Genomic DNA, 27,454 nt, shown 5'->3' on the forward strand with positions numbered 1-27,454 from the left:
ATTGCTACAAGTATTTATTTTAGAATTAAGCAACCTAATTCCTGGGTGCACTTCTCTGCAGGCTCCCTCCCAGCAACAGCCCAGTGCACCTGAAGTTCCACAAGCATTTCTCCAGCAGATCCCAATGCCTCCCACGTTCATGTTACCTTTCAAACACCACCTATCAGGGATATAATAGGAGCATTGTCCTCTGCTGCAGGAGAGCAATGCAGAGYAAGAACCCCTCTGAACCAGCAAGCCAAAGGCAGCTTGTGCAGACAGGCTTCATGGTGAAGCTCACAGCAGCATGTCCTTACAGAAGAGGGCCTCTCCTGGTTTTCATTGTGACATACAAGATTTTCCCAATTGAGGCCAAGGAAATGAATCAATTGAATATGAATGTGGAGCAATTCTCTTCTCTGCACTGCTCATGACTCAGCTCAGATGTGACAGTGAGGGGAAGCCCCAGCACATGCAGCAGAATAAGGGCACAAGCTTGATTATTTATGGCAAGACCAACAAAGAAGGAACAGGAAGAGAACACAGGGAGAACCCAGCACATCTGTCCTCCCTCCCTCAAAATCTGAGGATGCCAGTTTCAGAGCTACTGTGTGCTTTTTTCCCTCTAGGACCATTTCTTACCTCACCACTGTCAAGCTCTGGTCAATGCCACCAGCCCAGCACTGGGCCTCTTCCCTCTTTGTCTCCATCTCACACAAAAGGCCTTTCCCAGACAGATCAGAAATCACGCATGGAATAGTCAATTTTCTGCAAATCTGTCATATAGCAGAAAAAGAGCCATGAACAGAATTAACACTCCCCTCCTTCTGCCTACCAGAGGTAGCAAGTACTCTCAAGGCTGGGATAACAAAACAAGACAGTATAGCAAATAGCTGTAATGTGCATCTTGCCACCTAACTATCATGACAGCTAAAAGTCCGAGGACTGAGCTGGCTACAGATGCTCTCCCACAATGTATTCTCAGAGTGTTGCAGATGTGTACCCAGGAGATTCGCACATTTGTTCGAAACTTGCCTTGTTAATGTTGTTTCAGTATTGACACGCTATTCAGCTCAAAGCAGCTACTAGCATGTAGAAATTGAAGCTTTTTATTAAATGTATTTTTTTAATCTTCGTTAATCTTCGCTTTTAGGACTAGATGCTTAAGAATATTAACATCCRTTTTTACATCACAACTCACACGCTCAACTGTGCTACTACTGTAGCTACAGCCATGTATCATCTGCTTCCCCAGAAGTCCTCAGACTGACGATTTATTGGTGAAAGACAATTAACACAAAACCAGAACACGCAGGTAGGTTTCACTAAAGAGGCAGACATTTTCTTGCATGCACCTCTCAGAAACAAGTCAAACTTTAGCAGACACTAATAGCATCTTTTGTCTTTGTCTAATTTGGGAGCTGTGTTGYGCAGAACTGGGAAACAAGTTAATGTATGCAAAGTTCACTGCAGCAGCAAGCAACAGAGTGTTTGATACTGACAGAAACTGTAGAAAGAAACAGAAGCTGTGCATTCCAAACAAAGGATTCCCCCAAGAATGAGAGGTGTTTGAAGATGTCCACCTCTATGCCTGGAATTACAAGCTGAGATTTCTCGCAGGGAAATGCAAATCAATTAGGTGATTAGAAAAACGTTTTGGGAGGAAAAGGAAAATATTTGGCAGATAAACACTAAAACGTTCAACAGCTGAGAGTCATGCCCCACAGAAAGGGCTGAAAACTGAATTCATCTATTGTGTGGATAAGCACCAGGCTCATATATGAATTTTCTTTTCCTCATCCCAAATATCTCCCCCAGACACTAGCTGCCTAGCCTCCTTTCTACACAAGTACTGTACTGTACTGATAGTCAGCATGAAAAGATACTGGGGGAGAGGAGGGTTTAGTTAAGTACAAAGTATTTCTCCAAAAGTGCATAAAAAGTAAACACAATGCTCTTCCAGGGAGGTTTCTTTGCAGCTATACCCAAAGACTAGCTATTTTACCCTGGCAGTTGTAGGGCTTCCAGCTCACGCTGCCAGTTTCAAAGCTGAATAGCACCACACTAACTACAGAACCACACACCATTTTATGCCATTGCCTGTCAGCACACAACGTTGTGCAAATGTCCTCATACAGGTGCACCTTGCAGCAGCCAAACAGATTGTCACCAGGTTCTACCAGTCTGGTAAGGAAACAAGAGGCTTCAAATGTAGATCACATCCGAGTCATGCTGCTGAACCTATGTGCAAATCAAATAGGAAAAATTAGTTCCATCCTAAACTCCTACCTAAAAGGAGTCTCTTTTGTCCAGTTCTTCCTCTACCTCTGATTCTGGGTCTCTTGCCAGACACCCTGCAATAGCTTGAGGATTTTTTTTCTCCTTCTTGAAAAAAAAAATTGTCTTACCYCTGCTATTTGGATAACGTTGGTCTTAAAACAGTTGCTTCTGTTACCTGCACTAGGAAGAGCTGTTTTTTCACCTGCTGTTGCACGGAGCTCAGTCCCTTATAGTTCTGAGCCCTGAGGGTTCCAGTCTTGAAAGTTACATCCTAGAGCCTCTAATTGCTCCTGAAAACCCTTGTGATACAGATAAGGAGGATAGCTCCATTCTGTTCATATAAAATAGCAAAAAATACATCAAGCTTCCTTTATACTTAATACCTTGCACAATCAGCACTGCCTAGAGAAAGCTAATTTCCTTCTAACTGTTCAAGAGCTGCATGTCCTTGCAATCCTTCTCAAATACATACTTGATTCTCCACTGTAACCAGTGAAGTTTAAAAGTAGATTTTTTTTAAAAAAAAAAAAGCCCCAGTTTACTAGCTCTGTAGAATTCACTGACAGGAATCAYACATTACTTTAGAACTGAACTGTACGAAATCTAGGCACTTGTTACCTTACTTCCTACCTCTTAAAATGAGAAGTTAGGCACAGTTTGTTTTAAGCTCTTGATATTGACAGTACATTCTCCTTTCCAAGCCTAGTTGATACAAATAATTTAACACAAATCTTTCTACTACACATGGGCRCCTGTTTAATATTGTGAGGCTTACAGCTTTGCATTGCAACTTAGATCATAAGTGAAAAAAATAAACAAAAAAACAGGTGGCCTTAAGTTCTAAACAGCCCTGGATGGTGATCCAGTGCATCGTCTCCAAACTTGTCTAACAGCTATGCTTGTTTGGCATTTGAGAGGCTGTGATAGAGCTGGACAAAACACTTCCMTAAGGCCAGCCATTCTTCACTTCTTTGAACTCCGAACTTTTAGGCAACATTTGGAAATTTACTTATGAATCTCATTACCTTTATAATCTGTTTTCTGGTTCCTGTGCCCACACTGTTATCAATCAAGGAATTTGATTGAAAAGATGACTTTTCCACTGGCACTGTGTGTTGAATTTTGTTGGTACAAGGCCAGCTGCTTGTAGTATTTAACGAGTAAGCAGGGAAAGGTCTTTGAAGATTTACATCCAATGAATCTCTACTTTCAAAGGTTTTCATCCATGACGGGGTCTTTAAGAGAACAGAACACATGGAAACTTAAATACTCTCACTACATCAACATTAAGTCAAAAAGAATATTAGATGCATAGCCAAAGAATGAAGTTTTTCTTCATCTTTTTCCAAGCTTCCCTTCTGTTTCTAAAACAATTCACAGCCATTTTAGCTAGATGTGGAGCAGTCTTGAAAACCAAAGTCAATCCTATTCTTGCACAGGCTGGAATGTTTATAAACAACAAGAAGCTTACAAACAAAATCTGTTTTAGTTCTTCACTCCTGAAGAGAACAAGATTGTTRCAACAGATAAATAGCAACCCCAAAACACATGCATAATAACGCAAAGCAAGCTAGGAGAAGCTACATTTAAATATGTTATATGTTATTAAGTTACAAATACTTAGTTTGTTCTGAGACCTTGAACCCTTACTATGACTTCATGATCTGCAAAATATGATTATTTTGCTTGTGATACTCATATCCCACCCTGGAAAAGCTTCCCAGATTTTCATGCAAGCTTTCATTGCCTCTTGTAATATTCTACTATCAAAAGTACTGAAGAATCTGCATTAAACTGAAATATAGCAATTACCTTTAGCATACATATTCAGAACATTTATGGTTCATGCTGCAAATAGAATCTGACACTTTATTTTATACAATCAACTTGCATTTTCTGATTTTGCTTCTATATCTAAAACCTGTGTTTAGGGTACATACATTTCCTAAGGAGCGATCCAAGGATCCCAGTACTTCATTCCAATGACAGTAAAGCCCAGACTGTTTTTCTTCTAATTTCAAAGCATGAATTTCAGACTTCAGTTCTTTCAAACGATCTTCAAATTTTTTGCTTTTTTCTATGTAGTCTAACCTGCAGTCCACACATTGGAGATAAAAAAAAAAAAAAAAAAAAAAAACTTGTTAACATGACAGAGCTCAAGAACAGGTATGCAGGGAAGGAGGAGAGAGATAATTCTTTGTTTCATTTTGCCTTTTTGACAGGAGGGAAAAAAAAAAATCAAATCTGACACCTGTTGACCTGACTTCCCCTGGCCCGCTAGAAAAAAGGATTTGCTGCTCCATCCCTCAGTATTCACACACTTTCCAAGTCTTTACCAAGAATTGCCTTCTAGACCAGCAAAGCAATACTGTCCCTCAACACCAGAGGGAAGCTTCTATGCTCTCATACACTATTACTCAAGCATAGCACTTTGCACAGAGAAAATGCATTCTTGTGGCATCAAGCCACAACAAGTCCAGACACTTTTTGTCTTAGAGAGCATTATAGAGGTGCAAAGAGCTAGTCTTACACAAACTGCATCAGCTCAGTAGAAGGCCTCCAGCCACATGTACAAGTAGGAGGCCATCCTGAATTGTTAGAAGGGTAAACTGCAAATCCCAGAGATTTTCTGTACTTTCCAATATTAACATATTCCCATTTATTTATACCATGAGCATACTGATACCTCTCTCTTTCTATCTCAAAGGACAGTCTCTTGAGGTCGATGTCTTTCAAATCCAGCTTTACGGACCCTTTTTCAAAGTTGGTATCTCGGCTGTCAGTTGGTAAGTATTGTGGGTACTTGACCATGTGCTGAAAGAAGCAACACAAGCACTGACAATGATTTGATTGTTTGGTTTTTTGGTTACTTCCCCAGCTTCTGCAAGAATGGCAATGCTGAGCCATTTCATAAGGTCCCCATGGATTCTGAGCTGCACAGAGGCTACTGCAGCCCTCCCCCTCTGAGTGCCCCCAGATGAACAGCTGAAGTCCACGACTCATAGATCCAAAAGTAGAGAAATATCCTGGCTGCAACCTTCCTTATCTATTGCAGAGAATGGACATCTATTCCTAGCAGAAGTAGAGTAGAAGAGGTAGTTGAAGCAGCAGCCTTGACATCCCCTTCTTGCTGGAGACAGCTTTCTCTTTTGCCTGAGCAGACTCATGGGCTCTTCACATGCCAGGCTAACACAGCTGGTTCAATACAACCCCCTCCACAAAACATTGCCCCACTGGAACAGCCACATGGAGTCAGTACAAGCCACAAATGCTGGGAAAACAATCCCTGCCCCCTAAATCCTGATACTAGTCCCAGTCTGTGTGGGTTTGGGGTTTTTTGTTTGTTTTTGCTTTGTTGTTTTGTTGTTTATTTAAACCATTCTCTTTATGGTTCTGATGCACTGACATGAACATATACAATTTCCAAACTGGTTACACCATGCTCAAGCACCATTTGGTCTCAATAGGTGTATTTGTTTCACAGATTGAGGAATGCCTCTACCCAGCCTGACTGGGGCTACAGATCTAAAAATCAGACAGTTATTCCTTAAGATGAAGTGATGCCCACCAGAACAGAAACTTACAGGATAATTAAGCCTGGTTATGTCTAAGAGTTTCTGCTTTGCTTTCCGTTCAGCCTCTCTGGCTTCATGCAGGTCTTGCTTTAGATGCTCTGCTTCCTTGGCTCTGTAAGACAAATATCCTGATATGGATGGTGGATTTTGAGCATAAAGCAACACATGGATTTGAGCTATGTRCCCCACTAGTTTCTGGAAAACAAAGTCCATTACTCTGATTCTCCTCCCCAATAACATYTGTGGTAGGATGATCACATGGGGGAAAAAAACTGGACACAGCACAACACATTCTCAAGGACAATCCTGCATGAACTGGCTGAATTAATGTTTTTTTCCTACACCTAATTTCCATGGGCTTGGATATATCCCGCTGATATAGATTCCCCAGGCTATCAGAGATCCTCCCTGAGAAGGGGAGAGGCACAATATATCTGCTCTTTACTTTGGCAAGTTTTTTGGCAGTATCCTAAAACAAACAAAAGGCTCTCAATAGCAAGGTTAAATATCCTGTGTTGACACTGGTCTGCTCAGCATCTTTAGGCAACAGTTACAGAACATGCAAACTCCCACATACAGATATGTCTATACATATCTTATATTCCATAGGCGCATACGTGGTTTATGCTTTTCAATGATTTTAAAAGTCTGTAAGAAAACACACCTTGGCACTAATGAAAGTCTCAATTCCCAGTGTACAGAGACTGTTAAACTTAGCTAGCTAGGTAGTCAGTGCTCTTTTGATAATGCTAAATAGAAAATGCTTCAGCACAGTATTTGTGGATCATTAATGACAAAAATCTCTAAAACTGTCAGATCTTCTGTAAACTCTTATTGATCTGAATCACAACCACCAGTACAAGGTGCAACAAACAATATACAAGAAAATGTAGYCACTCCAAAGCATTGCTTGGGAAAACTCCTTCCCTCCTGGGCTGAGCTCTGCAAAGAGCAGCACTTTCTCCACCCAGGCATCTCAGTAGGGCCCAGATAATCCCACCCAAGAAAATCCAACCTCCGGTCAGATTCCTTCACCAGCTTCACTGCTATCAGCTCTGCCTCCCTCATCTTTTGTTCCATCAGGCGTTTCTCTTCCTTGGTTTTCAGAGCTGTGATCTCCAGCCTCTGTCGCTCTTGCTCAGCCTCTGCAGCGTTCTGGGCAAGCAATTTGGCCTCTTCTTCTGCAATCTGAGCTTTCTCAGCCAGCAACTCTGCTGCTTCCTGGGATCGGAGCTAAGAGCAAACAGTTCTTCTTAGATGTTCTGTCTAGCATTTACAAAATCACCCCTGCAGTCAAGATGATGACATCTTTCCCCAGGAGATCAAGGGATAAAAATGTTAATCTTTAAAATAAAAATCAAAGTAAACATAATTATAGGATCTGTCCTTTCCCCTCTGCTCCTGAATTGCCTATCTTCCTTCCTGCCTCTTACCTCTATAAAGCAAGGAGAGACATTTGGTTCAGTGTTGAATAAAGACATCGACCAAATGCTGACAAAAGTTGCCCCCTTCAGCTGTCAGGGCCATATGCACCATGCCCTTTCTCCCAACTTCAGCTCCTAATGCTGCATGCATTCCTTCCTCTTTGCCTGAGGAAAGCACTGTGAACCAAATACAGGGAAATCAGAACGGTTCACAGCAAATGGAGGCTGGGCAGACCAGACTTCTCCCAGGTATTCCAACGTGTCCCCCTCCCACTTGGTAAAAAACTCTCCTGCCTCACCTAAACCACAGCTTCTGCTGTCTTATGGGAGCCATAAGAAAAAAAACCTTCTAAACCAAGACAGCCCTTCAAACACAAGAACATTCAGACTACTATGCTACTCACCAGGGCCTCATTGGCTTGCCTGGCTTCATCTTCCAGCTGGAAAAGACGCCTTTCCAGCTCCTCTTTGGCTCGCTCAGCTTCTTCTCGGAGCTGCTTTTCCCTGGCCAACCTTTGATTCTCCATCTGGAAAGAGAATGAGCAATACAAAGTTTGTGAGTTTGCAGCAGAATCCTGAGGCTGCCAAGCGGACTCACAGCAAACAAGTATTGAGGAACTGACTGCTCTCTGACTGGTAGACTGAAGTCCACCAGAGACAATGCTGAAGCAACCTGCTCTCAACAGCACTGAACTCCTCTAACTAGTAACATTAGTTATTTCAGACTGTTGGGGAAAAAATTTGGATTGGTCTGCCATGTACCCCAGATCTTTGTGGAACTGAACTGAAGTGGAACTGAAGAAGCGATCACAAACTTCACTTATTTTCTCGGATGCTACAAACACACACGAGTTGTTCCCACACATGCTCCTGCTGCACTTTCTCACCTCCCATACACGTATTGATGAATGCATGGACAGTAAGAGCACCAGCTGGAATAATAATCAGTATTTTCAGCAGCAGAGGTCTACCTTTTTTCTAGCTTTTTCTTCTCTGGCCTGCGCTTTCATTTGCTGGATCTCTATTGAGTCCACTTTTCTTCTCCTCATAAACAGGTCATGGTTTCCAATGCACAGCTGCAAAATCTGCATGGGAAAAACAAACCAAACATGACTGAGATACACTTGTACTGCAGTCAGAGGGCTACAAGCCCCATGGAGGTCTCACAGGACAAAAGCTGACACTGACTTCAGCACAAGTGCTGGCAGTTCTTTGCCTTCTGAAAAGAGCAACACTCAGGGCAGGCTCATAGCCAGGTATGTAATGGTTTAGAAAAGTTCCTAATAGGAAGAGGGATTCTTTGTCCTTCACCCTTCTCTGGTTCTAATTTCCTGGAAAAGGAAAGGCGATTGATTTCAGCTAGAAATACACAGGAGGTAGTTATGAGAACAGTCACCTCCAATGGTCCCTCTACAAGCACACTGAAAAAYGACCCAACCCCAGCGGTGGGGTTAGGAAGCAGTTAGTGATGATACACTTCAGTCGATTACATCCCTTCCTGTTGCTTCTCTTGGAAAACAGGAAGTGGTACCTAGTTAAGAACCTACAGTCAGACAGGCAGATGCTGCAGTGACTTTGCACCTTTCCATATGATGCCACCTCCCAACCTTTCAGACTGCAAAGAAAATTCAGATTTCTTTGCAACTTCAGCCTTCTTTCACCTCTCACTTTCCACTCATCATCGACCCAAACAAGGTAGGACAAACAAGTGCTCCCTGATTTCCCAGACAGAACAGGGAAACATGTTGAAACTCAGTGTTCCTAGCCTCTACATGGGCTTCACAGGCAAACAAGAGTCCTTATTCACATATCACTCAGTATTAAAAGGCTCTGTTTTAAAGGAAGAAAGCAGCACACTTACCAATTTGTTTACTTTGAGTTGTGAGGAAAAGAATTTGAAGACTTCTGCTTTTTTGTCAAGAGGTTTAATAGTTAACTGTACAGACAAGAGGAAAAAAAATAAATGAAGCACAGGAAAAATAAAGATTAAAGTATTAATACTAATGCAAACTTTAGTCCTTCTCTGCATCTCTCCAGGAAATTACAAACCTATGTTAGATATATGGATAGAGTGAGGCAGAAGTGTTTTGCCCAAGAGAATCAGAACCAGGGCTGTTCTCTATTACACACATTCCTCATCTGCTTTTGTAGTAGGCCAAGTCAGAAGACAATGCTTCCCACAGACCCACACCTGGTAGCAGTTTGGGTGGTGGTTTTCATATTACCACCTGTACACTGGAAACTACTGAGAACACTGGAACAGTCACTGGTTTTTAGGAAAGCAGAATACATTATTAATCCCCAGAAGCTGTCATATTCTTAAAGTCAGGGAGATGTTAAATACCTCTCTGAATTCAAATAATGTCAGGTGCAAATAAAATGCATCATAAAGGCCCAAAGTATTCRTGTCTCTTCCTATCAGATAGCATCATGGAGTTCCCATTTTCTCAGATTTTCAGTCCTATCTCCCAAGATGTTTTTAGAGGACATGAAGGGCTTTCATACTGCCAGGTCAATGCTCAGTGTTTCACTTCTTATGCTGAGCTCAGTTCAGCTGCATAACAAAAAATAGCTTTAAGACTCACAGGTTAGCACACTATTCTTACAATTCATTTGCAATGCAGTATATAATTTCAGGCCATCTGAGTCATCAACATCATAACATACTGTAGCTCATTTCACCCAGTAGGCAACAATCAGTTGAATGTGTTTGCCTGGCAAGAAGCAGGGCTGTGAATGTCTTTGAAAATAGCAGAGTTTTAATACAGGGCTGTCCAACTTCCCAATTGTTAATTAAAGCAGTTTATTCACTGACCAGCAGGGAAGCTTAATGTTATGTAAGGAAAGAAAACCATTAGAAGGTAGAACGCTCCTGTAGATTGCCCTGCCTGATTCRATATATGTACATTTAACTCTGGACAGTAAATCTAACTCTCAAGGGGGCTTTGGTTGGCTGGGTTTATTATTTGTTTAAGACCCACAGAAAGAAAGGAACAGGCTGTACTGTCCTTTGGTTGCTAGTTTCCAGGTATTCCAGTACCAACATTTTTCTGGTTTTGTTTTTCTGATTATAGCCTTCCATGTAGCCACATCCCTTTCATCTGAAAGGACTCACAACTTCACCAACTCCCTGCTCTACTTTTTACAAGTAGAAGATGGGCTCTGAAATCAGAGTGAAATTTATGTAATAGTGGGGCTGTGCTGAAGACTGAAATCATGCACTGATAAAACTTGTAGAATTCAGACATAAAACCAGAGATGTCCCTCTGCATATCTCTTGCCAGTGTACTTCAAACACCATCTACAAATATAGCTTCTGCAAATGAAACTGAAGTTCTTACGGACCATCTAATCCCTGCTGAGATGACTGAAGCCAGCCATAGTGGTGTTTGCAACATAGATCTTCTACTAAGAGATCAATGCACTTGTTTTGCAGAGGTCAAGCAGCAGGGAAGAAATCAGAACAGTAGACGGCACAAGTATGAAAAACTCAGAGCAGCCTTTGGCTCCTAGGTAAACTGAGGTTATACAGCACATCTGAAAGGCAGGTCTGCTAGTTTTAGTTTGGTAACAAACCTCCCTAGGTTTTTTTCCCCCAAAATTGTTTAAACAGAGACAGCTATCAGCCTGTTCCAAGAATCCCAGGTCCACACCCTTTGCATATAAAAAATACATTAGATCTATCATACCTCTTTCTCACTATAGGAAATGTTTCTGATAGCGCTCCACTCAAATGACTTATTCGGAGAGAACCTGTTATTAATGCTGTAGATATGAATACCTTTGGCATCAACTCCAAGTAGTAGATCTGTATGGTTTTTATTTTGCTAAACAAAAAAGCACACAGCAGGTGTCAGTAAAGAGTATTCACAGTGACACTGAACCACTGAAAAGAAACAGTTATTTTAAGATATTGATATGTATTTGTATTTTTAGAACATTCATAATCTGTTCTACAGAAGTACCAACGTGGTCACTGCCAGCTAACAGATCTAGTCCTCTAGGTTGATTGAAACAGCTCAAACTGTTTCTCTCCCTTCCTGCTATTACATACCCAGAGCCACCCAAGAGCTTTGACAGATTTTAGATTACTGTTTTATTCACTAACTCATTTAGCAGGCAAGTAAACTGTGTCAGGGTGATCATTACACAGCCTGCTAGTGGCAGAGAAAAGCAGAACCCAGGAGTCCCAGCTCTAAGCTCCCTAGAGGAATTTAAAATGACACTATCATACTCAASAGCAGTTGCAAATTGCTAAAAGAAAACACTTACAGCAATGGGAAAGTAATTGACACCATACATTTCCAAATCTTGGGCAATTTTCAGGTAGTTCATCTCAGCCTCATCCCTAGAGAATAATAATGTGATTACACTCGGAAATTTTTATCCAACCTTTCCCCTCCTAGCTGATTCTACATTCCCCACTTAGAAAAGAACAGACAATATAGTTCTTGGCACTTTCTTTAATTTTGCTGCCTTGCTCTCAACAACGTAAGCAGGGTGATAGAAACAGCATCTCTACAGAAAAAAAAACAGTAAATCTTTGCCTATTTTGATCTCATGAATCATGTATAGTGCAATCTTYATTAAAATTCCAGTCCAATCTTATCCTTGTGGGTTAGGTTTGCCACTCCATCATTACCATCTCTTGGAAACCTCCTCTCCCCTTTTCTTCACATCATAGAAGACTTTCTTTAGGAAGTAGAATTCATTGAGAAATAAATCCTGAACAAGTTCTAAACAGTGGTTTGGGCAGATTCCAAAAGGTGAGAACCTCTCCACTCACTGTCACTCTCCCTCCAAAGCAAGACACCAGCAGGTCTTGAGGAAAATATTCAGAAAACATAGTGCTAAGAAGCATCTACAACAGCCAAAGACAAACTGAAGGATTGGGAAAGGCTGCCTCTGGGTGCCAACAACTCCTRCTTCTTTAGTTGAGTTTCCAGGCATGCTGAATGTGTTAGAAGTAGCTGAATGTCCGCATGGGAAGGCACTAAATTCATAGTCCTGGAACTGCTATGCCATGTCTACTGTTTTGGTTCCTTGCTAAGTGCACTGACACCTTGCTGAGCCATGACTTTCATAAGGTATAAAATAATCAGATTCCTCCTTTGTTCTAGGGTTAGAAAAGCCTGATACAGTTCTAGAAAGGCAGCCACTGTTCAGGGCAGACACCAGCAACTCCAGGTACTTAACTGATTCCCTTAAAAGACTAATCTCTTAGCACTAACAATGTCAACCTAGTGCTCAGGAACTTTTCTGCTGGCATACCAAGCATCTGCCAGGACAGGACTCCCTATTCTAGATAGGCTAGGTCATGAACTTCAGCACAAGCCCTCAGCTTCTCTGCCCACTTCAAAGCAAGTCCAACTTACAAGCACTTGGTGCCCTACACAAGATGACACTTTGTACCCAGAATGAGGAGTATGCCCCCCCCAACTTAGAAATAAAGGAACCTATTAGAAGCATGACTTGGAGCCCAGTGTCTCTTTGCTCACTTACAAAAGCCAAATTTTACTGAAGACAGCAAAAAAATGGTTATTGAAATATATGGGATTTTCAAAGAATGAGATCATATCAATACCTGGCAATACCCCTGTGCTCAGCATACCAAGCAGTAATCTTTTCTTCCCACATCTCTGCCGTCAACTGATACTGCCTGAGGACCTACAGAGAAGGGAAGAAGTTTGTTTTGCCTTGAACATACAAATACATGTGCTGCCTCTCTCAATGAATGTAAATATAGCAATGCAGTTCACAGCATTTTGCCAAGTTCAGGGCAAACACAAAGTTTCTAATGCTCTGGTTAATCCCACAGCAGTATCTGTGATGCATTAAAGAGCTGATTCAAAGATTTGTTTTTATACATAACAAAGACTTACCCTTTTGGGTAAAAGTTCATCATGGGCTAGAAAGCCTGGCTCATGAAAATTCGGATCGTAGTCACCATACTGTCCCAAGAAAAGAAAAGATACTTCAGCTTACTAGATGTAGAATGCTGAAGAACTTCCTGGCTGCATAGCTTTTGTTTCATGCCAGTTCCTGACATTTCACACCCTCTGAGCTATGGGCTAAGTTCAGGAATGTATGCTCATCTACCTCTATTGCAGCAGGCCTGCTGCAGATGGCCATCCCTGCCAAGAGATTGTGTTTGCCTTCAGCTGTTGTATGAGTTTGGCTCCAGGTGACAATCAGTTCACTTTATCCTGAAAGATACCTAAATCATTACGTCCTACCATGAGTTAGGCAGCTAAGTGTGAGCTCAAGGTATCAGCACCTGCTGTACGCAAGGACATTTTTCAGAACAGGAAAATTAACCAGGAGAAACCTCATGAAAAGGTTAGGTCCAAAGAGGTCTCCAGAACTGTGTAAAACAGCAAGCAAGCTTCTCAGAATCCTTGCAGTGGCTCATRATGGCATGCAATGCTTATTAATGCCTGTACCTATACCTTCCTAGATGACCTATTTCTTTAACAAAGTTTAGCACTTTTGCACATTTTACTTAACACAATGCAAACGTATTTAAAAAAAGTAAAGAGTACCATTATTCACAAACCTTGGCCTGAACAGCATAAGAAGCCAGTAAAACTGTTGCCTCTGGAGAACAATAAATTTCCTCATCCAGTATCTGTTTCTTAACCTAAAAAATCAAGAAATAAATGGGAGCAAGTTACAGAAGGAGCTCAAAGTCAGGACTTATGTCAGGCTTGAAATGAAACTGGACATGCCCAAACTAATAACTTGGCAATCGTCATCAGGAGTTAATAATAGCAACAATAAAGCAGCATTTATACACAGAAAATCTTTACTTAAGGTTATATTGAATGAAAACCCAAAATTTTGAAAGCTAAAATATCTTAATTTAGGTTCATAGAAATGCCAGTCAGCTATCTCCCTACTCTTAAATAYGGAATCCTGAAAAAGAATGTGCTACAGAAGACGAATTTTATTGTCTGCACTTCATTTCACTGTTTTTCTTTTCTCCTTGCTTTGAAATAGCCCTTCATGTCTAATTTAGGATAGTTAGGTTTTCCTAATGTTTGCACTGCACCTTGAATAAAGGTGATTTATAAGTGCAAAATATTATCAGATGTTATCTAAAAACTACTGCAAGTACTTTCTTGTAAATGCTCCTTGCAGAGAGCAGAGGCTTCATTCTAGCTCTCAGTGAAAGAATCTTTATTCCAGTTTGGCAAAACAAACTTACCTGCATTTTCTGGCTTCTRTATGCTGCTAAAGGATGTAAACAGATCTGTTATACTAAATTCTGGTTGTAAATTATAGTTCTGGAAATAAGCACGAAAGCGAAACAAATATTTTTAATTTCAGTAAGACAACTCAGTGAAAAGACGACAATCAGTTGTTACATTCTCAACCAAATTATTCCCAGCTTAGAATAAAAACATGTCTTTTCCATAAATCAGCAAAAAACTTTTAGTCTTGTATCATTAGGGTTTTTCTTCATACTACCTTCAAACAAATATAGTGAAACACCCTTTCTCATGCTCCCTCTTATTACCAACTCATACCCCAGAACGAAGCTATAGCAATTTTGCCTTCAACATTAAAAAAAGGCAGGTGAGCTCCTTAGCTACTGCAAATCACCATAATCTCTTGTATTCAATGGTGCTAAACAGGCTACACAAAACAGTGATCTGACCTACTACTTAGAAGGGTACTAAAAGCCTATACAACAAAAAAAATGCAGTTTTGTTGAAAAACAGTTACCTTTACAACATGTAAAATACTGAATTTCTGGAAGGAACCTCTGGAGATCATCCAGTCAAAGCAGGTCCAACCAGATCAGGTTGCTCAGGGCCCTGTCCAGCTGAGTTTTGAATATCTCAAAGGATAGAGACATTATGATGAAAACATTAGGATGTTTACAAGCTGTCCAGAAAGTAAACCCTCAAGGAGAACAGACCTGCCATGTTCACAAGCCAGTGTTGCAGTACTGGAGAATGAAGGAGAGCCCACAAAGGGAAACTGCCTAATAGAGCACTGAATCTATTCAAATATTGTGGTCCAAGTACAACAAAAAATGTAGAGGCTTAAAAACAAAAGCAGAGAATAAAAGAAGTTAAAAGACTCTTTACCATTTAACTTTAATAATCTCTGGTGCTACCATGRTTAGAGGTGTAATAGTATAAGATGTTGCTTGACTTTATACCTGCTGGGTTTTCTACCTCAAAAAAACTAAGAGGAAAGAAGAAAAACCCCACTAAATCATATTCGAAACTTGCCTCAAATATAATGAATTTAGCCTATTAACAAGCACAAGATAAGAGATTTGCATAATGCAGTCTTAAACATTTTCAAAATGGAAGAAAGAAATTACTTGAGATAATACTGAACTATCTACAAATACAAGTTGGAACTGTAGGCACTGTGAACTGAAATGAACCAAAAGAGTTTTTCTTTTAAATTTAGCCTCTGGTGAGCACAGTATATGAACTTGAGTTATAGTGTAGGGAAAACTAAGCTGTAAAATGGAAAAAATGAAAAGATTTTTCTTCCAAATTGGAAAGCTGCAGCTTTCATATTCCATGGTACAAATGATATCTTTCTGAATTGAGGAAAAACTTAAGATAAATCCCATATATATGTGCCTGAGTTTTCAAATAAAATCTTATAAGGATGTTTTCTTATGCTCCTTTATAAAAGAGAAAATTATTTAATCTTTAAACAGAAAAAAATTAGCTTTAGTCTTAAGTTTATTCATGTTTGGCAAAAAGCTGGTATGCCACATTAATATGTAAAGGTCTGAATAGTCMGTAGAGCTGAAAACTGTAAGCATCCAGATGTCTGTACATGTTTTTCCTATTAGTATCCAGGTGTGATCTTAAGTCCTTATAGTCAGGAAACTTGGCAAGTTCAAATTTGTTTCTGTCTTGTTTTTCAACTGTGGAATGAGAAGAATTTGCTAATTGCGTATCTGCCAGTCAAGGCAGGTTCAAGGAGAAAAGAAAAGCAAAGGCAAAAAAACAGGATTAAAAGAAAGATGAGGAAAAGTTCTGCCCCTCTCATTCCTTTCCAAAATTAGCTTAAGAAACAAATTGCCAAGTGGTTAAGGGTTCTGGATGAAGTTCTAGCTCATATATTAACCCTTGGAACAACAGCATTTTCTCATTACTTCACTAACATCCTCCTCAGGGAATGAGTGTATTCATTGTGCTCATTTACAGATGCAGACCAATTTTTCTCCATATATCCAGTCTGCTTGCACAGACATGTACTGCTGAAAATTACCAGAAAGAAGTAACCCCTCAGAARGCTGCAACTTGCAGAGGATTCTGCAGCAACTCAAGAAAGAAGCTGGATTAGCATGGATGTTGGAACAGGCAGCTGACCAACAAGGGACCATCTGCAACCCCCTTTGGAACTTACTAGATGAACACACCTATGTTTCAGGACAGATACCAAACTACATGATCTTTTATCCCTACAATCCAAAATGCAGATCCCTGAAGGACAGGTTGAGTCCTTGTCTCCTAGTGATCGTGCCTTCTACAGTCATACGCAGCAAGATCTCCCAGTTTTCAGGGCTAGGCTGCAGTCACAGGTCCTGTTCCAGCTGCAGCTGATATGGGGAAAAAAACTATKGTCCCCAGCCGCTTATCACTGTTCCTTCCCTCTTCTCCACCTTCACAACTGCCACCATAATTGCTTGAGTAGTCACTCCTGCACATAGCTCATCCATCTAATAACAGGTCTTTTTCAATCCTGTACATTTTGACAGAACTGGGTTAGGGAATGGTTACACAAGAGATTTTACCAGCAGGTCTAAGAGAACAGTGACACTCTCAAGACCTCTCTTCATCCAACTTAGCTGAGGCCAGAGCAGGTAACAGCTGTCCAAGGCTCAGGAAAACTCTTCAGGCTGATGCAATGATAGTTTCACTTTTACACATCTCAGCACTGGATCAATTAGGGCAGAAACCTTGAGAAATGCAGTCTCATTTAAATTGCTTCAGAAAAATTACAGACATTTGCTGCTAGTCCAGTTATCAGACAAACAGCTAATAAGAGCAAATATGTAAAGTTTAGCAGAAAAAATGCAGTTGGGGTAAGTGAACCTGCCTGAGGCCAGACTGATGACCCAGGAAGTTTGGCGTTAAAAACAAACTCACCTACATCACATTATGTTAACCCTGAAGTGGTACACTGATGACCTAAAAYCTAACATAAGACAGAAATTTTCATAGACCTCAGAAAATACAATGCTGGTGACAAATACAAAAARATAGAAGTAGATCACAGTGTTCTAATTATATGAGGAAAAAGCCTTCATGTCTGGGCAACAGTAGAAATAAAGGAAAGAATAAATTAAATCAATCTAAGATTTCTTGTCCTCCGAGCATGAAACTAGCTCCCACAAATACTGCACTATATTGTCTCACAGGATCGGTAACGAGTGTGGCTATGGAGAACTGTTAGCGCATAGAAATACAACACAAGAAGTACTGTTTGATTTAAAGTGGGAGAGTAGTTCCAAGCCTATATAAAGTTTTGTCCCAAAATTCAAAATGGATTATGACCAGCCTTGCTGACTCATCTCCGTGACTCATACTCCAAACCTAAGTAAAAAATGGGAAGCTTGGCAAATTAATGTCCCTCTGCATATCCACCTGTACTCAAGTAACCTAATAATCAGTGCTGTCCTTCATAATTATGTGCTAAATCACTGTAGAATTCGTAAAAGCTGTACCACGCCATCCCAACAAGCTTTGAAAACATATTTTAAGTGCCTATATATAACAAATTACAGATACAGGGAGAAGAGGGTTCCATTCCCAGTTTTAAATGTTAAATTAATGAAGCAGAGCAAAATTTGGGGGGGTTTTGGGGAGGATTTTTTTTTTTTTTTTACTTAAAAATGTTTCAGATTTGAAGAGGAACCCAGAATGAATTGGCTTAACAGATCTGTTCTTTTGATCAATGTCAGGCCCAGGGCATAAAATACATTAAAAAAATAAAAAAAATAAAAAATCTCCAAAAATACTCATTTTTGCTGCTTTTTTCTTCTTCCACTAGCTTCAGAAGAGAAGGTTCTTCAAGCAGTGCTAACTTTGCATGGATATATTTTTTTAATATAGACTGTTGGGAGCAAACATGAAGCTACAGGTCCCACCAATTTGGCTGCTATTCCTAGCACAAACACAGCAAGTAAAGCAATCAAGAGAACAAAAACAACATTCAATTTAACATCACATAAAACCACAGTATTCAGGAGAGATGTTTGTATTTTAGAAAATGAGATATTTACAGGGACATCTCACATGGCTAAAGTAGACAGAGTCATTCTGAGACTAACATCTGTCAACAAGATCAAAGGCAATACAAAAGGAGTAGGATGAACACATAAGGAACTCGTGGTTAAAAAAAGCTGTTCCTGACCTGAAGGAAGAATAAATGCTGGGTAATCTCCTGTAACAGTTCCTCTTCTACCTTCTCTGGGTAGAATTTAGCCAAGAAGTGAAAGCTAATGGGATCTTCTTTGGGGATTTCTTGATCCAAAACCTATTTAAATAAAAATAAAATCAGCAAGAAAAATACAGAAATGTCTCCAAATAATATTCTAGAGAAAAAYCAGAAAGCAGCTGATAATCCACTTAAAGCAGCCTCTTCAAATATTAGTAGGAAGGGCAAATGTTTAGCTTTAATGTAATAACAATTAGCCCATATAATAGTGATCAGTGTGACACTCCAGGTCAAATGTTATACAAAGAGTCAGACAGTATAACAATGAAATTCTTTAGCCTTAAAAGAGATACCATCTAGAATTATGGGTTGTCATTTAACACACCTTCTTTTAGCTCCCGAGCCAAAAAAAAAACCAACTCTTTTAGAAGTAGAAATTGCCAGGTTGTGTTCCCCACACACGCTTCATTTTCTATACCTTTTTGTCCATCTTTAACCAGGTGCACATTCCTTTTATTGTGTACTGCAATCCAAAGAACCAAGTCTCTCTTAAACCAAGTGCTCGGCACACCAGATCAAACAAGTCCTTTCCTTTCCACTTCATCTAGAAGAAAGTAAGCAAAAATGGATTTTGTCTTGAATAAATTTGCTACATTTTAGGCAAGCAAAGCAGGCTACCACTTGCCTTTCTCTGTGAACTTTATCTTGCCTTTAGCTTTTCAGTGAAATATACCCACCATTGTCTACAGCAAAGGAGCAGTAATTATGGTGTTCTGTCTCTTCTTCCTCTCCTCCACACTCATTCACAAAGCAGCTGTAGTCATTTACCACAGCATCAAGCACTTTCACAAGCACAGGGAATCAGGATCAATCTCCTAAGTATGTGGCAAGACTTTATTAATATTTGTAAAGTCTTATTCAACAGCCTATACAAATTGGAAAGACTGGAGGGGAGGCCTGGGGAAATTGAAGGAGTGCCAGGGCACAGTAAAAATGTCAAACGATCATAAAGCAAATCCATCTTTTGCATACCTCAGTTATTTTACTGGTGTTAAGCCAAGCCTTTATGCTACTTTGATTTAAATGAACAGGAGTCTGTCTTCTAGGAGCAAAATTTAGTGTACAGTACAGTCAGGATTTTTTTGTATCCAGAAAAAAAAATAGTGATCTAATCTGATGGGGTAGATACAGAATGAGAGTAATTTACTAGCTCAGCTCCATAGAAAACAGAGATTTTGATTAAAGGTCCTGAATTTCACACACACACACTATGTCTCATTTTTCATAGAAGAGGTTGCACATCTGTTTCTTCTATTTGGCTACGTGTTAAAAGATGATTTTTGTCTAATCGCATGGGCAGCCACTGAGAAACTTAATAGCAAAAAAATGAATTTCTAGGCAATAYTTGGATGGGAAGTAGGAAATCATCTCAGGAAAACAGCAATATTTGAGAAGTGAGGGATAGCACAGGAAGGAATATATCAAACCGGATTTGTTAACAAGGGTCCTTAGCTCTAAAACGTATTTCCAAATCCGTTATTTTCATGACTCTGCCTTCAGGTATTCTAGATCAATAAGGCACAGAAATGCACTGCCTATGACTAACATTCTGTCGCTGCAGGACTTAATGAAATACTAAACCCCTCACGAGACAGTCATCTCTCTCATTAAAGCTGTCAGTCTCACTGGACCTCAGTTTTCTAGCTCCTTTTCTCAAAATAATACATCTTTTTGCTTCTGTTGAATGATTAGGAATTCATCAGCCACACAGCTCTGTCTCCTGAACAGCACAGCCCAAATCATTTAGCAAYTGATCAGTTGGTATGTTTGTATTCTTCCACATTTTTCTGCAGRCATGATTTCTCTACCTAATTTACTAGATAGCCGTAACTAATAGAAGAGGAGCTAGCTTCTCCATTCACATGGATCATTTTTCTCCTCAGCTCAGAGAAAACCAGAGTCATTCTAGCTGAAGAAATAAACTGGAGTTTACAAATGGTAAACTCATATTTGAAGAAATTTCCCATGGAAATCATGGAAGTATCATTTGGTAAATTACTTTACAAACAACATATTTCAATGAACTCTGATAAGATTTCCTCATTGAGGGTGTCTTAAGAATCGTGCCACTTAAAAGAAATCGACATGGAAATAGGCACACTTACAAACAAAAAGCCTTGCATCACATGCTGTGATAGTGTGACACATTTTTATAAAAATAATGGATCGATTTTAAGGCAAACAGAATTTGAACTTTTACCCATCCCAAGATAGATGCAGGCCTTCTTTTTCTTTTTCTTTTTTTTTTTTTTTTGGGGGGGGGGGGCAGGGGGGGCACTAATAGTGTACTGCCTTCACATAACTTAGGCTAGTACTACCAAACTGAAGTGATATTTTTCACAGACTTTGTAGCTAAATATGGAAGTTAGAGCAGAGCAAGGAATTGCTCCCCTAACCTACTACTCTCTTCAGCCTTTAGTGATTCCATTCCTTTATTCACAACTACTGACTAGCACCTCARCTCCACCTGTGGCTTTTTACAGAATTTTGAGATATCTTTGGAATATCTTTTATATCTTGCTAATACAAAGGACAGTCTCCATCTCTTTCTAGCATTCTGCTGAGGACTCTTACCTCACAACTGAACTCCATTTCAGCATCCACTGTTACAATTTTGACTTTAAAAGTCTTCGGTTGTTTCTTCTTCAGGCCTCGGATAGACATATTTTTTAGCTTATGATAGCCACACCTGAAATTGAATACGTCTTACATTTAGGGCTGGAAATATAACAACATTTTCTTGGCTAAGTTCTAAGGTAGGATAAGTCCAAACTTGTATAAAGTCATCTTTCACTATGAGCTGTCTTTATACATGTTAGAGCATCCAAAAAGATACTCTGACCATAAACAAAAAAGGATCTAAAGTTTTTTATATCTATCTATAGATAGATAGATATAGTTTAGCATTGGGATCTACTCTTTAAAAACAGTTGTTCCAAAAAATAATTCTTGTTTTTTGTCTCATATCTGTATAAGCACTGGAATTCCACAGTACTAGAATGAGTTTCATTCAGACCTTATATTGCAAGATCCAGGGGTCTGCCTCTCACTACGCCTGAGGACATCTAGGGATCCTCCAATCCAGCCCTTGTGATCCATACAATCAACATCCATGCAATTCAGCAGTGTCTTGCTCTGAAACTCTGTAACAGATAAATAGGCACAGTTTCACATAGGTAACACTCGGATTTTGAGTCACGGCAACATAAACATGGCATTCCTCATCCCCTTCCCATATCCAAGCAAAATTCCTCCTGCAGTCTCTCTGCAACAAATGCATCAGTGGAAGCTCCRTTTGTAAAACATATGGCAGACAGCTGCATTATATAGCAAAAAAATATGGTATCATCCTTACGTCAACCCTTTTCCATCAGTTATGATGCCCTGAGCAACTAATCTGTTGCATTTATTCACATCATAGGATCTTAACTCCCTACAATAATAMAAATGCTAGTGAAATTAAGCAAAGTTTATGCTGCTCTCTTGAGCATACTAGCTCACAATGATGAAAGCTATTTGAAATGCTGATTTTTCCAGTGGACTTCTTGTAATGTGAAATTAAGTTCTGCATAGGCCTACCGAATATTCCTTCAAAAAGTTTATATTTTAAAATGCAATTGACCGCATGCCTTCAAAAATAAAATGCATGAAAACACATTTGTTCCATTGCCAGAGGGTTTTGAGGATACCAGTCAAATCAAACACTGCAAGCTAGGGCTAAATGATGTACTGTGAATTTGCACTATGCACTTCTCAGATGTTTACTTTTGAGCATAGGAAATAAAGCTGTAAAATTTTCTTGTTTTTCTTTCATAAAATTAATAGTTCAGATTTGCACAGCCTAGTTAATATCAGTGAGCTATAAAGGCTACAAGGAGACTAAGGCATTCTTGGTTTCCTACAAAATAAAGCTATTATAACCTGGCAGACTTCCAATCTCTCCTTAAGAAACTCCAAAATAAAAGTTCTAGTTTAAATTGAAAAGTTCCACTTGTCCAAATCTTTCAAGATTTTATAAAATATCTTGTCTTTCTTCCACTGAGTCTTAAAACGGCACACAAGCATACTGAGTATTTTCCACTTACTTTGCATTTGCCCCCTCATCTAAAAACCCCAAATACCTAAGAGAAAAAAATGTGTATGAATTTTTTTTTTTTTGACTTGTAGGGAAGTTGAGGCAGAGAACATATGAGTTAGTTACCAAATCACATGGGTATCAGAACAAATATTTGAGACAATTCACAGTGAGACGGAGAAGCTCAGGAGAAAAGTCATCTTTCTGACAGCACTGAGACCAGCCAGATGTCCGCTCCCTCCAGTAGTCCCTGGTAAAGCTTCTGCTGAAGTCTTGTGTCCAGTTTGGGGCAACACACTTCCAGAAAGACAATGGGCTAACTGGAGTGAGTCCAAAGGAGAGATTCAAGGGCTAAAAAACCCCCGTCTGTGAGGTAAAATGAAAGAACTGGTTAGTATAGAGAAGGGACAAGCATGATGAGACATGAAGATAATGTCCACTCTCTATGACCACAACAGTCAGGTCAAGAAATAACAGGCTTAAACTGCAGCAAGGTTACACATTGAGAAAAAATTCTAACAAYAAGATACTACGATGCTGGAAAAAGCTGAGGATGCAGTTTCCATCTTTCTGAACGAGTTAGACAAACCTCTAYCAGGAATGATGTGAGGGTACCTGCTCCTGCACCAGGACAGGAGGAAACTATTTCCTCGGGCTCTCTTCCCACCATGGTCCTCCAGCACTCGGAGACTGCTAGGCCTCCTATTGCCGATGCTAGCAGAAGTCAGTTCAGGCTCCAGAGGATCAGTGCAAGAGAGCACACTTCTGAGACCCTAGCAAAATTTGATTCAGGGAGACATATCCAGAGCACTACCAAGTACCTTCACTGCCAGAGTACCCCCTTGTCTTTGGGAAACATTTTTAGGGAAGYGCAAAACACAGATCTCCTCACAGAGTGCCTTTTCTCTATAATTTAGAGACTATTTCAGGGCATATGGCTTAGCAGAGCTCAGGTCCTTTCTATTGGTATATGCTATACTCATTTTTATATATTTATATATTTACATATTTGCATAAGGTATTTTAAATTAAAGGAAAATGAATATTTTGAAAGCATCCAAGTCACCATAGTAGCATGGTGTAATGTAATTGCAATAAGCATGAGTGTCAGAGTATCATGTGAAGGTATCCAAAACAGCAGCATAATTATTCCAATAAATTTTTAGTCTCTGATCTGCAAGCTGCAAAGCTGATGGTAAAATTATTTTTCACCTATTACATTCCAAAGGCCTTTCCTGTCCAGTTTTCCTCAATATCTGCAGTGTTACTGAAAGAGAGTGTGCCAGTGTGCCATTGGATACAGCAGTTAAGGTATTAGAAGTATGAACCACTATGAAATACTGGATACAAACCCTTCTATTAGTTCTCCTCAGAGAGAAAAAAAAAGGCTGAAGACAAAAAGGAAAAAGCTTCAGAGTTTATTCTTAATATGTAATTTGAACTAGCCAATTCAATTATACAAGAACTTAGAGTYAGGGACGGTATAGAATGCTCTCAAAGAGTCCTCATATGGAAAATGCTGAACAGATAAAACTGAACTATTTCAAGAGAATGTACCCATTTTCTCAAAATGACAAAAAACTCCAAAGCCCTTCATTTTTACTTTGAAGTTTTTCCCCCCCCTCTGTATAACACAGTTGAAATGACAATATAATTTGTTCAAGATTGCCAATAGCACTTTTTTTTTCCTTTCCAGAATTTCCATTCCATGGAAAAGTACATTCTGTCTCACAGTAAAAACACATTTTCAAATATTATATTTTCCCAAGAAATGTATACTCCATTTTAATCAGCAATACTAGGAGAGAAATAAAAAAGATTCTCACTGAGTTTAAATGAATGTCAGCTACTGATAACATAAGCAAAAGCACGTAAGTATTTAGAAAAATAACTTTTCAAATAAGAACATTCTTGCAGAATAAGGCAATTCAGGTTTGCAATCTTTGATTTAAATGCAAAGTGATACACTATCAAGCTCTCTTGCTAATAACAACAGCTTTGAACTGTGAATCATATGCAACTTGTTTCAAGATACAGGYTCTGTGACTGAGTTCCAGTGATTTATTTATGCAGTTGCCAGAGGGCTATAAGCTCAAGATCCAGAAGCAGCAAAATGGAATAGCTCACAGCACGTTATCATAACCTTACTAAATAACATGTTAATCCAAAACAGGGTGGAGTGAAAAGAGATTCCTGTGCAGCCAGAATCTGGGACTTGATAGTTTAGAAGCTGTGAATGTCCACAGCTTCCTCAGCGMCTAATAAAAACTAAGAGACAGATAAGAGCTTTACTCAGTGGGGTAATCGGAATGCAGAAATGAGGAATGTAACCTGCAGGAACTGTACAGTACTAAGACTGCCTCTCTGTGTGTCCTCATTAGATGAAAGAACTAACATTCTCCAGCTCCTACTGGATTACAATCTGCGCCCTTCCTGACAAGGGGAAACCAGCATCAGAGTAAAATGTGGGGGTACAAGGGAACCCAGGAACATCGGGCAACAGCAAGAASAACTGGCAAGGCATTTCTTGCAAAGACTGATGCTTATCTACATAACAGCACTAGATGGGCAGCAGTACTACACCACTGCACCATACAGCTTATCAAATTGGGAAACAACACATATACTAGATATCACTTACTTCTACTGTTAACTTGAAAGTACAATCTGAAAGAAAATGAAAACAGCACCCCCCCGCTAGCTCCATAAGTCCTCCAGATTTCAGTACATCACAGATGCTGAGACACTGARAAATACCTTGACTAGCAAGCTGTAATTAGCCTTCCCAAGAGCGAGAGTATGATTTGTTTTCAGTTTAGTATTTCCAAGGTAAATTGATGGTTCGCAGGRTTCTGCACAGGATATAAATGTTTTCCTCTACAGGACACTTACTTTCAGTAACAATTGTGCATGAGGCACTACCATCCAGTCACACTTCAGTGAGCCGAACTCAAGTGAAAAAAAGCACCTCTGCTCTAACTCTGACACACATGCACAAAGCCAGCATCACTTTTTAAGGTGAACCTTAGTCCTAGCAGTGGACAGGCTAGAAAGTGGTRGAAATTGAAAGTCCCTTCTCTAATAGCCCCCAAAGCAGTCTATCTTTCCAGGTTAATGTTCAGTACACGCACAGGGGCAGTCCACCCACCAGAAAAGTCCTTACCCGAGCTGAAACATATAAACCCTGTGGGTGCAGCGTGGTTTAATGAAACAAGGTYTAGGAAGCACTTAAAGTGGCACCAACAGCAGATACATGATGCACCAAGTGCAAAGTACATTAGCAGAGACACTGCTACAATTTGAAAGTCCTTTCATCACTGAAATATTTACTGTAACTCTTACTCCTAAGATCCCCTTCCTTGTCATGTTTCTTTTATCTCCTGAGTTTCTAYACTTAAGCTCAGAAGTTAATGCAACTAAACTTAATACAGACAATAAAGGAGAAAAGTAAGCTTGTTTACAGTCATTGACTCATACTTCTGCCTGTGTTCCCTGCCCTGCCTAAATAACAACTGAAGCAATTAATTCATTGTTTTAAAATGGGTCAGCGATATAAATATTTTTTCTTACCTCTCAARCTAAAAAGAAGTTACCTAAAGTCACCAGTTGGAATCAGACTTACTTCCCAGATCCTTTTCTGAACCAGCATAGGAAAATAAAATCTCTTTTGATCCAAAATTCCATATTTCTCAGCAGACATCAACGTTCACCCCTCACAAGTTCTGCCACTGAAAATAAAATTCAAGAACAACTTTTATAGTTGATCCCCTTTCCTTTGTTTCCTATGAACCGCAGCATGTTAGCGCCCTCTGAAAAACCAAAGAATTGCTTCCCCAGGTGATACGAAGGACTCTTAACCGTTTCCTGCCTGTGCCGGCAAGACTCCTCCCAACTTCTCTCCACTGCAATTCAAGCAGCAAGACGCTAAAAGAAGCACAGGTTTCAGGAACAAGACCAYGACCCCTGACTTGCAGATTTCCAAGAACTGATAATGAACTCTCAAACAATCTCTTCGGCAGTATTTAATAAACTACTTCAACAGTGTGTCCAGCAATACAAATAGTTTGTTCTCATCGTACCCAGTCACCTCAAATAGCAAAATTGCAGTGCTGTCCTATTAAATAAATACAATTCCTATCTGCCTTCTTCCTGTGGTGACAGACAATGGGACAGTAACGCCTAAAGAAAATRAGCCTGAAAAACGGGCAGCACCAAAATATTTGCAAGTGAAAAAAAAAAAGGTGAGTGAACACAAGTTAAAAGATGTAAAGCTAGCCCCAGGCTGAAGTCACAGGCGCAAAGTGCAACAGCACCCTCCAGGAGCTGCTAGCAGCACATTAGCTTGAGTGCAACGGCCGAGCCAAGGCCCTTATTGCCATTATTCAACCCAGAGATTTCCCTAGGTGCTGATTTTAGACACAGATTTAAACCGAATTTCTACCAGAGGGTGGGTAAGCAAGGACAACAGGCCTGTTCTCCTCCCATTTCTGACRCGCTAGAATTTCAGTAGGTTCACATGAAATCCCCCCCATTTAGCCCATTTACACATCCTTGATCTAACTGTGGGCAGAAGAGCACGAATTCCCGTGAAAACACACAGCCACCCACAAAAAAAGAGTCACCTTCCCCCGCAGCTTTAC

At 39.8% G+C, this 27,454-nt stretch overlaps 1 protein-coding gene across 4 annotated transcripts; it reads right to left on the minus strand.

The window, feature by feature from the left end:
* On the minus strand, window positions 1–27,454 carry LOC146600965 (merlin-like). 4 transcript variants are annotated; one of them, XM_085315705.1, is made up of 21 exons: window positions 27,437–27,454; window positions 26,385–26,542; window positions 22,941–23,180; window positions 21,756–21,882; window positions 21,314–21,428; window positions 19,158–19,283; window positions 18,656–18,778; window positions 13,815–13,898; window positions 13,141–13,209; window positions 12,843–12,925; window positions 11,531–11,606; window positions 10,948–11,085; window positions 9,120–9,194; window positions 8,230–8,343; window positions 7,663–7,785; window positions 6,850–7,067; window positions 5,844–5,946; window positions 4,946–5,073; window positions 4,200–4,350; window positions 3,285–3,494; window positions 1–2,220 (listed from the first exon to the last, which is right to left on the minus strand). In XM_085315705.1, the coding sequence occupies exons 4-21, from the start codon at window positions 21,851–21,853 to the stop codon at window positions 2,185–2,187; spliced, it is 2,070 nt and encodes a 689-aa protein (XP_085171831.1). In that variant the 5' UTR covers window positions 21,854–21,882; window positions 22,941–23,180; window positions 26,385–26,542; window positions 27,437–27,454; the 3' UTR covers window positions 1–2,184. The 4 variants fall into 4 exon arrangements, with proteins under 4 accessions (XP_085171831.1, XP_085171840.1, XP_085171848.1 ...); XM_085315714.1 differs by lacking the exon at window positions 27,437–27,454 and having other exon boundaries at window positions 22,983–23,180; window positions 26,385–27,427; XM_085315722.1 differs by lacking the exon at window positions 27,437–27,454 and having other exon boundaries at window positions 26,437–26,457.

Source organism: Rhea americana, unplaced genomic scaffold (genome assembly GCF_003343005.1).
Source record: "Rhea americana isolate MKP2758 unplaced genomic scaffold, rheAme1 scaffold_111, whole genome shotgun sequence".
Lineage (NCBI taxonomy): Eukaryota > Metazoa > Chordata > Aves > Rheiformes > Rheidae > Rhea > Rhea americana.

Coding starts and splice junctions, on each gene's coding strand:
- LOC146600965 (XM_085315705.1), bottom strand. CDS start 21,853: ATGGATGTTGATTGTATGGATCACAAGGGCTGGATTGGAGGATCCCTA. Junction 13,210..13,814: donor CTTATGCTGTTCAGGCCAAG/GTTTGTGAATAA, acceptor TTCTTGGGACAG/TATGGTGACTACGATCCGAA. Junction 4,351..4,945: donor TTTGAGATAGAAAGAGAGAG/GTATCAGTATGC, acceptor TGTGGACTGCAG/GTTAGACTACATAGAAAAAA.